The 12,382-nt window shown below is 36.3% G+C and overlaps 1 protein-coding gene across 1 annotated transcript in view; it reads right to left on the bottom strand.

Moving 5' to 3' along the window:
* Positions 1–12,382, bottom strand: part of SYN2 (synapsin II) — a 121,114-nt gene that overhangs the window by 21,864 nt on the left and 86,868 nt on the right. The window contains exon 9 of the mRNA XM_031555504.1: positions 10,944–11,046. Coding sequence (XP_031411364.1) covers positions 10,944–11,046 — 103 coding nt within the window. The remainder of the gene's footprint in view (positions 1–10,943; positions 11,047–12,382) is intronic.

Genomic DNA, 12,382 nt, shown 5'->3' with positions numbered 1-12,382 from the left:
TTTCTAATCTCCAAGCAACATACAGGTGCAGTACAATACATGGGCATACACTCTTTAAGGAACATGATTCTGGTGGGAAGCTCACAGCTATAGTAGATAAGGAATATGAGATTTTTTAGGCTATTCTGTTGACTGCTGGAACTTGTCTGCACTGCTGTCTAAGCTAACATCTTTGAGGATTTTTTTCTCTTAGGTGGTGTTGTGGTTCAGCTCTGATCATCAGCTGAATCAGAACATGGAAATATCAACTAAAACTTCAGCTTCCTAGCTCTTTGTTGGATTTCTGCTCTCACAGTAATGATCCTTACTGATTAGAGAAAACTTTGTAACAAGACCTTGTTGTTATTGATGGGCTGTTTTGAAAAGCAGCATGGCTGCAATGCAGCTGATGCAAAAAAAACCAACAACCAACAGAACAAAACAAAACATAATAAAACAGAATATCAGACAGACCAATAAAAATGTACTTCTTTCCATGGTACATCTTACTGGTCAATACAGTTCAGCAGTTATTTCATTCAGCTATTCTAACAGATAAAACTAACACTGAATTCTGTTCGCTTCAGTGGGCTATAAGGATTTCTTATTTCCGCAGAGGTATTGTCACTTCTACAGTGAACCTATTTTTGGTGTATCTCTGTGTGTTTCATGAGAAATATCACAATGGCAATAGACATTCTTATTTCTGCAATCACAAAGGATTTAATTTGCTTTTGAGAAATTGCAGTCTTTCATTCAATTCAGAAAAAGGTGACAGCGTGTCATTTGCAGCTCTGCATTTTGGTGTATCTCATAGATGTGGATCACAAGTGACTGAAGCCTACAACACAAGCAATAATATTAGTAATTAATAAATGACTGTAAAGGATAAAGCAGTTGGACTACATTAGTGGTAATATACCCGATGGATGTTATTATGTCTGACCCAGTTGGATTGTTTGTACAAACTGAATTGCGTCCATCTAATTTCCAGTCTGTGCCGGATGAAAAACGTCACACAAAATTTCTCACTAGTGTAGACAGATCTTGCAGTTGATGCAGAAGTAAGCTGTGCTGGTAAGAGAGAGGATGGTGGTGGATGAAGAAGGAAAGCATCATTAAGAAGGAATCCTTATGGACTTTGCCCAGATCTAGAAGGTAATCTAGATCAGTGAATTACATGGAGGTGTTTTAGTATTTTCAGCAGTGAACTTCCCTGTGTGTCTTTGGCTTCTCTTCTCCATTGCAGGTAAATGGAAGAAGACTGAAAAGGTTCAACAGAGTCAAGAGACTGCTGGAGGACTTTTTCTGCCACAGGCAATTGGGAGTGCTGATGATCAGAGAAACTTCATAAATGTCACTCACTACTACCCAATCTCTAGCAAAAGGACTAAAAAAGAAAAAGGGCTCTGATGAAGCATGCAGGGCTAGTTTGACTGGGAAGCTGATTCCCATCTCTTCAGAAAGCTATTCTGATGTAAGTTGGTATATTGAGCTTTTTTTCATTAATTACTCAGTTTGTGTTGTTGAAGGGAAGATACTGAAATTTTGTGATAAGACTTGATTATGCAAAATATTTACAAAGTGGAAGAATGTTCTTTGTAGGGCTGTCACAGTGATCAGACTGAAGGGAATAAAGCAGGTGGTTCTGAATTCTGTGGGATGAAGGGGTATAGTACAGACAACAACACTCTCCTCAACCCACTAACTTACACTGCACACGATCTCCTTTATAGTGCTATAGAAATTCTTACTGATGCTGACAAAGACTTTGTTCTGATAATATTAGCTTGAAGCCCAAAAGTGTTTACATTATTCTTCTGTTTGTTGATTTATGAGAGACACTAACATTGCATACTGGCAATCAAAATGCTGACAACGTTTGTTTTGGGATTTTCAAATCTAGGATGTCTCCTCTAAGCTTTCTCACAGCAAAGAGAATTGAAAATAAACCTAAAGTAAACAAAGAAATAATAGTTGAGATATAGAGCAAATGTTTCCTAAAAATGAATGAATGTATGAAGAAAGGCTTGAGTGAAGAAGCATAACAGGTGTGAGAAAGGAAACCTCACTTTCTTTAAGATCCACTTACATTAAAAAATATATTTGGAATTACCGTGAAACAAGTTGCCTAAAATAAGATCCTGCCAAAGGATTAGATAGGATGAAGACCCAGAGGATTGGGCTCTGACTCTGATTTTCTATTTCCAAATACTTCTACGACTGCTTGCACATAACTATATTTGGGAATTATTTCCACATTGTTTACCAGAACACATTGAAAAGTTGTCATTCTTTGGAATAAAAGAAGCAGCTTTGAGGTGTTGCTCAAAACTCAACATCCACATCAGTAATTCATTTAACCTATCTCAGCTCAGCTTTGACAGCTATAAAATAACATAAAGTCTATTCTGTTGAGATTTTGAAGGGATTTTGAATTAATTTTGATTAATACCAGTTGTAAAATACCCTTTGGCTGCTCAAATGGAACAGAATTTCATAAGAAAAATTGGTTATTAGACAGCATTGCTTTAAACTTCACATTAAAGTAGCAAAAGAAAAGAACATAAAGTTTTCAGTATGTTTCAATATACTGGAATGGAAAATTACTGTGCACATCCTAAACTAAAATAAATGATAGGTTATTGCTGGACTTTTACCTATGACAGATATATAATTTTAAAGAAGAATATTAAGTTAAGAGTTATCATTGTTAGACCGGTAATTTGTGACAGCTGCCAGAAGCAGCATAGGATAAATCCTATGCTGGTAGGATTTTTGGTAGGTTCCTTCAGATTTTCACCCCATGTGTCTTGGAACATGAATATAAAATTAGAACATCTCTAAACAGAGATAATGTATGTCAAGGTTCCTACAGCAGCATCTTAATGGAGTTTAGACACCCCTTGTACTTTCTCTGTGTCCCAGACAAAAGTGTGCATGGTTAATGCCATGGAACTCAGTACCACAACTTAAGCAGTTTAAGTACTCACAATGTGTGAAGCTTTCAGACTCACTGGCAATGATCCAAGTTGTTTAATTAGTGAATATGCCCTGCTGGGTTTGACAGAATGGTTGGTAGATATGCATCAACTTGGCCAGAACTGGTTTGTGGTCATGCCATTCAGCAATGCTTAGCTGACTAGGATTTAACACTGAAGGGCTTATTAGTTGGAAATCTTCAAGCAGATCATTCCTTAGATCCAGAGGAGGCTCTGTTGAACATCTCAGGTATATTTTAACCAAAATCTTAAATTTCTTGAAGATAGTAAGGTAGTATTTGTAAGTATAGCCGCCATGTTCACCTATTAGGCAGATTCAAATACATATGACATAAGAAAACCAGCCATTTGTCCTTGAGAACCTTTTGTCACTGTGACTGGTTTTGATGGTGATTAAAAACCCTTTTGTTAGCTACTATACTGTTGCTGCTGCTGTGTTTCTATTCTCCTTCCTAGTAAAATAATGAATGAAAGATATCAGAAATCACTAGTGTTTTATATAAGCATATCTTAAGAATTAGAATATTTTGTGTAACACAAGCAGAGTTTTTAAAACTTGTGAATGATTAATAGGAAATGTCATGATGGCTCCTCTCCCCTTAGAGAGCTTGGCAAAGTTTAAACACAGACAGCATCCTGGTTTATAAACAGCCTATTTACACTCTCTACTAGTCTTAAAATATCCTTGAAACACTTTGCCAGGTCTTTTTTCAGTATCTAGTTTAGCTATTTAAAATATTGGAGCTTCCCACTAATGAAGATTTCATAGAAGAAAGGCATTTGCAATTTATATGGATTAAAGCTTTACTATTGTAGATGTCTGTAAAAACAGGTTACTATGAATTATCATTACTTAGTTCATACTACTTTCATCTTTGATTTATATGCATTTCAGTACCCAATTCTATGGGATGAATTTCTCTTGCCACCCATAAAACATATGCTGAAATGCATTTAACACAACTTTATGTTAAGCTGTGAGGGACTAACTTATATTAGTGGTAATATAGAAACTACAGCAAGTCAACAAAATAACTGTGATAAAATAAAACACCTTTCAGTGATATGACCCTTCAGTGAATTGTGCCTTCTGCTGTTGCTTGTGTGTATAAGGCAACTATTTGAGATTTTGGCTGCAAAACTGAGACTGCTAAGAAAGAAAAGAAAAATGCTGTTTATCTCTGATGACCATCAAAGGAAATGGGATGGGATTAATAAGAGAGCCATTGAAAATATAAAACATCAGTAATTGCAAAGGACTCCCCATTTTGAAGCAGAAACTACACTAACTGCCATTGTCTACACATACTTCTCCAGTACATAAAATATTTACCACCAAAGAATTATGAAAGATCTCTTATCTACAGCTTCATGAAGAAATGGTGCTGGGAAAGATGGAGTTGCAGAGATAAGAGGAAGGGCAAATGTAAAAAACTGTGACATGGTAAGAGAAAAAGCTGTTTTTCAGGATGCTGAGAGGAATAAGAATGAACAGACAGAAGGCTTGCTAGTCAGAAGTGCCCAGGGAGTCTGACAGGAGAACAATACATAGATTTCACATGGAGAAACACCTGGGAGTTTCAAGAGAAGGTAAGTGCAGAGGGAGTAGCAATTAATTTCATCAGAAATCAAAGGAATTTTGAAGGTCTATGCTTGAGAGTGTGAGGACTGAGGAAAAAAAAAGAAAACAACAACAAAAAACCAACCCAAAACATTTACTTTGGTCTGTGAATAAGAGAAGCTGGATTGTATTGTTGCTATTTTATGAATGTGTTCTTCTTCTGTGTTTTTTTATGGGACCTGGATGTCTGCAGTTGTGGTGAAAACTTTGACCAGAAAGGCAGAGGCTGAAAGAGAATTTAATGAAGAGTTCTAAGTATGGGGAAAGTAACTGACATTAAGAACAAGTAATAGTTTGAGAAGGTCATTTAAGATTGAGTGGGATGTAAGAGAAGGTAGTGTAATTTCTGAGAAGTAAGGAAGTGACTGGATATGAAGTAATCATGGGGCTTTCCCAGAGGTCTCTACAGCAGATGCAGGAATAATTTGTAATTGGAAATGTAACCACACCTGAGAAGTTGGCAGGAATAGTACTGGAGGGAAACATTGGCAGCTAGGAAAATTTTTACAGTCCCTCCTGCAGTGAGTGAATAACAAGATTTGCAGAAAAAGAATAACGATGGATGAGAAAGTGAGTCAAACAGTGAGGGACCCAACAGCCTGAAGACAAACTTATGTAACTGCATTTCAGTCTGGAATGAAAAGAAACAGAAAAATCTCCCTCTCCTATGCCTTTAAGGATAGGCCCTGAACAACGTGAGAGTTCGATGTGCTTTGAGCAATTGGACAAAGTGACACCCAGATCTCCCTTCCATTCTATACGTCTATTTATGATTTATGAGACGCCTCTTATAATAATCATGAAAGAGTACTAAAAGAATATATTTTCATGTCCAGTATTTGGTGCTGAATTTTGGAACTGGATATGATTCAGATAGAATAATGAAAAGCTTCTGAGCACTTGGATGTACAGTATTACAGTCTTGGGCTCTTTGTGTCATTGAATAGTATAAATAACATTTCAAAGGAATTACAACTGTAAGTAAATTGAACACAAACACTGCATGAGGTACAGGTTTATCACCTTTACTCCCTTCTCATCTATTATTTTGTGTACTTTAGCCAACATTATTCAGGACAGCGAATATGGAAATAGGCAAGTCTTGAAAAGACGGCATACTTAGTGCTGGTGCTGTATCATTACATCTCCTAAAACATATGTTTTATAAAAGCTGGTGGTATATTTTCTAGTAGTTCAAACAATTGCAGCACCTTCAGAAATGGTGTCTGTTATACTGGGACTTCAAAAAAATCAAATTCTGTTTTTTGATTTCTTAAATTGTTTTATAGTTCCTGAGAATATTCCTTAGGAAATCCAAATGTTGTGCATCTTGCTAGGTTATAACCCACTTAGAAGCTAATTTTAATATAGCTTAGGATAAAAATAAGCAGAAATAAGACACTTGCAGCAGCCATCCCCACCCACTCCCCCATTCAGTTTTGAGCAAAATTTGGTAACTATCCATGAAGCCACTTTAAAGATTTCTGTTCTTTTTTTTGTTGTTGTTTTTACTGCATTCATCATCACTATATGAGCTTTCTGTTTTGTTTCCCAGAGGCTTGCTTTTCCAGAAATGAGTCATGAAAAAGGTATTATTCAGTGGTCAGGAACAAGAAACACTCCATTTTGTGTTCCCTCTATTATTAAACTACAGAAATATTAATTGTAAAAGTGAAAAATCAAATTATTTCTCTCATTCAAGTTTTTAAAGCTTAATGGACCTTAATTTGATGCTGTATTGTCAAGAATTGATAAAGTGGTTAAAATATTGTATGTTGAAATGATGTGTTCTTAGAATTCTAATTTCTACAATTTGTCTCTGGTGTAATGATGCTTGGCAGCTGAGTATTCAAACTGAAGTAAAAAGAATAGGAAAGATAACAACAGCTATGATTGTAACACACAGAAATGACTTGGGCTTCTTCCTGAGCAACCTGGCAGCCCTTTCAATTCATTCATTTGAAGAGGTATGGAGATGCTTCTTTGGAGTACAGAAGTGAAAGGCAAAAAACACCAATACAACCAACCCTACAACAAACCAACCAACCAAATAATAACACCCCAAACCCCACGAGGTTGCTCTAGAGAAGATAATTCTTTTCTGGGGAACAAGTTTTAGAAAACCTTGTTCTTTTAAAAGGCAAAGTTACTTCTTAGAGCCCCATCTAAGAAAACTGTAGAGAACTTGAAGCTTCACAGAAAAAGAGAGGCTGTATTACATTTGAATGATTCTGTGACTCTAGTGTTTTGTCCTTGCTGTCTTCTGGCAGATTGGTCTACATAAGTTATCTCTCATCTGCATAACAAGAAGGCTCAAATGGACACTTCAAAGTTTCCGTGGGTGTCACATTTACAGCTGCCTGGAAGGATGAATGGTACACTGGAAATGTGTTTGTTTTATAATGTTTGGAACATAATGGTAGGATTGGCCTGAACTCATTAAAATATCTAGAGTAGCTTAAAAAGTACAAAGATGCCAGTGCACAAAGTAGCACCAAGAAAACAGACTCAGATCTTTAAAATGCACCCAAATTAAGAAGCAAAAGCTAAAAATGTGAGAAGGCATTTCTTGTTATTTGTTATTACATTACTTGGTCAAAGGAACATGCACATCCCACCAGGAAGGCATCTACAAGAAGTTAATAGTAATTAGCATCTGTGTATTTCTATTTGCTAAGAAGATTTACGTATGTAGAAATCATGTGTTGGAATTATACATCAGTGTCACTAAATATCCTTCTTTTTTTTTTCTTTCTTTTTAGCTTTCTAAACCTTCTATATGATACCTGAGTGGGCATTACTCTACTTACACAGCAGCCATTACTCTACTTAAACAACAAGCATACTTTTCAGAAATTGCATGGCCACAGAGGGTTGGAATATGTTCTCAAATTCTTATAGAATAAGTTGTCAAATTGTCATCAATTCACTCATACACATAGAAGAGAAACTACTGGAGAAACTAAAATAGTGAAAGTGTACCATCTTGAAAATTTGGGTGTGATGTCTGGATCTAACATTAAGAACCAACACATTCCGACCTGCAATGTATGATTACCATACTAGGTCACAGATTAAAATAAAATCACTTACTGTGCTGCATTCTAAGAAGTGCAGCTGGAATATTACAGTCAGGAGACACAGTGTTATTTTGACTCTGTAGCATCAGCCCCGGGTACAATTTGTTGCTCCATGTTTTTGGGGAATGAAAGAAAGCAAAATGCCAAAATGACTATCACACCTTCTGAGACATTCAGGGAGCACAGTTTTCCAGAAATAGTCATTTAACATTGATTTAAGTGTTGCATTTTCTAACACTAGTTAAGAATGATTTTTTGGAAGCACATGTAATGTTACATGGAATACTTAAGTACTGTGGGTATTTAAAAACTCTTTTTTTGAATTATGCATATTCTAAAGCTTTTGCTGAATACCTTTGTCAAAACGTATGTATTAAGTTCCTGTAAAATGCTCTTCTCCCAGCTTAATTACCAAGAATCATTCTGAAATTTGTTTCTGTCTAGAATGCTGAACATATAAAGGATATTAGAGCACAGTTGTAATTGATTCACATTCACTCTGAAGCTGGTCAAAATACATGTATGATTTCCTAATGGTGGCTATACTGTTTGAATGCTCGAAGTGGCCATACCTGCATACATTATTTCATGCATTAGAATGTTTGTATTTTTTCTGTCCAGAATGACACAGAATGCTTTAGTTTTCTACTGGACAAGATACCGGTCACTATGAAAACTTAAGAGCAGGGTTTTCAGTGTAGCACTGCAATTGCTGTGTAAAGCCGTTGTTTACAGACTGATTGTCCTGTTCTGCTCTGGTTCCTTGATTGCAGCACGAACACACTGCATCTATTTTCCCATATTGAAAGCAATGGAAAGACAGAAACTTTTTCTGTACAAGTACAGATGGCCGTTTGCTCTTTATTACATCACAGAATTATAGTGCAATAACTGTCATAATTAGAGTATGGAAAGTCTTGATATAAGCTGGCATTTAAGTAGAAAATGATTGTAAATTTTACAGACACTGTCCAGTGTGAGCCTTGCAAACAGTTCTACATGTCAATGGGTTACATACATTCTAAGTATTCCTGAGCACAAGCATCTTCCAAACAATTCAGCTGATTCTGTAGGACAGCGAGAATTATCATGCATCTATTCACTCTTCTTTTAATTGCATCATCTCTTACGTACACTACTGAAAATGCTCTATAAACCCAGTTCCTGGTGTATCCTGCAATTCTTACAATTCCCTCTTCCTTTTAATTGTCAGAAAACTTCTTCCTCTTCTCCCACCCAATGAACCAACCAGGCCTGATACAGAAAGTTTATTTGTGTACACTGACTTCAGTGGAAGCTGATGTTGATTGCTGCCTTTGCTTATAAATTTAAGAAGTATCAAAAATGTTGAAACTGGATTTCAGTAAATGAAAGTGAAGAGTGTTCAGTGTGATAGCAGTTTGCAAGAAAGAATGCAACAGAGGTATCAAATAAAATAAAGAAGACATCTCTCATTTCCACTGGAAGCAGAAAACAGCAAGATGAAAGGGGATTAGGAAATGTAAGATTTGAGGTGGAGAGACTACATGGAGTAGACTAATGACAATAATTTACCAGACCAGCTTTAGCTCCAGTCTGTAAGTCACAAGATTGTTTTACATCTGAAATCCCCAGTTTCTGCAATAACGTACTTGCTAAATGTACTTCTAGTCTAGCTTTGTATCTTTTGCATACGATCTATCAGTTTTTAGCTGTTAACTTGTTACATAACTAAGGTCTCCTATCTTACTCATTATTTTGTTATTTATTATTTGTATGCCATTATTTTATAGTTAAAATTGTAGGGTAAAAATGTATTGCTTAAAGGCAGTCAAACTGGAATGAACTAACTCTATTTACTGAATGTAGACAAACTGGAGTGCGTCAAAAATGCTGAGCCTCACCTTCTGAGACATTCAGGGAGCACAGTTACTGCAGAGTATCCTGCAAAGCTTTGGATGGCATATGGGAGACTGTGAAAGCCTGAGTGCTGCAGAGGATCTTACATATAAGCAAAAATCTGTACCTTCCCACTAAGTCAGCAATGTCTGAGACAGACCTGTGGCTACAGCCAAGGAGCGAAGTAGCACACATAACAGATATGTTCAGGATTTTTGTTTATATTGTCTCATCAGAAGTCAGAGTGGTCCGTTTTCAGAAAGAGGAGAATACATTTTTTCTACTTTGTCAAATCTCAGCCAGATTTACAGGGCAAGGAATAGTTTTAATACAAAGTTTTGGTGGGACAGACTACACTACATGGAGGAGTAAAAGAGAAGGTCTAGTGTGAAACTAAATTTTATGCTACAGTGAATTACAATGCAGTAAGAAACAGTAAGTTCTGATTTGGCCAGGTAGACTAAGCATACAGGATTTCTTCAGTATTCCTCAGCATGTCAGCAGGTAGGCATTAATTATATTTGTTTTTCTGAAGGTTTAATTCTGCAAGCTGCTCAGCCCTTTAAAGTGTTATAAATTGACTTGGGAATTCTTAGCACTTGCAATAGTTGTAAGTAAATTTATGAAATTAGAAAAATTTAACTCTGTGGCAAAACAAAGATTTTTGTTATGCAAAGCTTTTTTGTTTTAAATGGGTATGGATAACTAAAGAAGGAGGTCCATCCATTGCCTCTTTCTGGATCCCAGATTACTGTCATGGCTTGGAAAAAATACCGTTAGTTTTTCCTTTAGCAAATACTGAATACTCTGAATTGTGTATTTGGCAAGTGATTGGTTCATGGCTAAACAAAGTTATATTTATCCATAACTAAGGTACATGAAAAAACTTATCAAAATGATCCAAAACAGTATCTTCTAGCATTGGAGTTTCATGAGGAATCAGATCTTAAAAGTAACAGTTAGGATAGAAAAAAAAAAATTGTTTCCACTTCATTCTTAATTTGCCTTTCCACGTAAAGATATAATTTTGTTGGGGTTCCCCTGGGAAAATGCTATCTATAAACCTTCCAGGAAAAACTGTTAAGCCTGATCAGGAAAGAAGTCACAAGGGCTGGGAAAATATGACATCTACATTTGGTTTTGTTCTGCAGTCTGTGTACATTTCCTCAAGCACTACAAAACATTACCATATGATATGGTTGCATTTTCCAGCAAGTGTTGCCACTAACTTGGACTTGTGGCTTTGTAGTATGATCTAAACATTGCTCAAAAATACAGTATTTCCAGAAACACAAATAAACCAATGCTTAACTGTCACAAATGTTCTTCATTTCCATATCTGTAATATATAAAGCATTTATTGAAAAGGGTGGGATTGCTTACCTCAAAAATATAATCTTTTCCATCCTTTCCATGTACAGCTTTAACAGCACAGATGTCCAAACCACCAAATATTTCAGAACAGGTGTCAACCCAAAGCTTGTACCTGTTTTATAAAACAATTTTTTTTCTGTAAGTATCTTATTAGGCTCTTGGTTTTCTATAGCCTTAATCTAATACTGCATTTTATGTAAAGTTTGCTTGAAAAACAGACGTTTCACTGTTTTGTCAGCTTTACTGAATTTGTATTTCCTAGAATAGTAGCTTAGAGATCCTGGACTGATTACTCTCCTCTTCCAAGTAGAATCCATAAAAACTGTGATTCTCTATCTTGACCTAACATTACACTGGCTGCTGTCCCAGCTCATATTAGCCCAAATACGTGTCGCTCTAAACTGTGAGTAACCTTGTGATAAGATATGCTGGAACACAAAAATTATTTCAGGGCGTCCCATCCTGCATTTCCATTGCCATTATGCTAGTACAGCTTGCTAGCTGTGACTGTACACTGTGTGGGAACTCCACAGAGGTGGTATCTGACCAGTTTCTGTAGTTACAGCAATGCCAAAGAATTTTATAAGGCAGGGAATGGGGCTTCTGTTGCCTTGTGAAATTCAGACTGGCACATCTGTGACAGATGCAAGTGTGACCATCCTCCTGCCTGTCAGTCTTGGTAGCATACTTAATTATGGATGGGTTTAATCCTTGTATCAGGGAAACTAGGATGAGAGTCTCTGTCTTAAATTACTGACCAAACTGTATTCCAAATTAGCAACTTTTCTATATACTGAACAGGGCAAAAGAGAAATCAAGAAACAGCAGGCCTTAAGACAACAGAAGATAAACAGCCACAGGACACTACGCAAGGTTATGCAGCATGCAGACAAACAGAACATCTTCATGTAGGGTTACAGACAATTACAGGAAAATTCAACAGAAATTTAGAAAATTTTGAAGAATGGTTACAACTCTAACAACAAATATAGTTCTTCATACAGTACTGAACTCCTGCACTGCATTTTTATCCTCGTGGTAAGAAATTTGGTCTGATGAATGGACAGTTAACCCATTCTACACGCAGTAATGTGATTTATTTTTCTTGCCTGAGGAGCTTAATCCATCCTATGAATAGAGAAGTTATCTGACTAACAAGGGAATGAAGGGGGACTTACTAGAAAAGGAGTGAGGCAATTCCTGATCAAGTACAGAACAGTCAGTAGCACATATAGGGAGCCATAACACTCTGTTTAGAACGTTCAGAGGTGATGTAAGTTGTGTATGTTTGCTAAATGGCAAGGACACGAAGTAGCATTGAGAACTTTAATTAACTAATAACATAGCTGTGTCTGGGCATCACCAAGTGATGATATGATCTTGAAAGTTTATACAGGCAGATATCACCATTCCACCAATTGAAGAACATGTTTTCCTCATTAAAAAAA

Source organism: Meleagris gallopavo, chromosome 14 (assembly GCF_000146605.3).
Source record: "Meleagris gallopavo isolate NT-WF06-2002-E0010 breed Aviagen turkey brand Nicholas breeding stock chromosome 14, Turkey_5.1, whole genome shotgun sequence".
NCBI lineage: Eukaryota > Metazoa > Chordata > Aves > Galliformes > Phasianidae > Meleagris > Meleagris gallopavo.
This window is presented reverse-complemented; position numbering and strand designations above follow the sequence as displayed.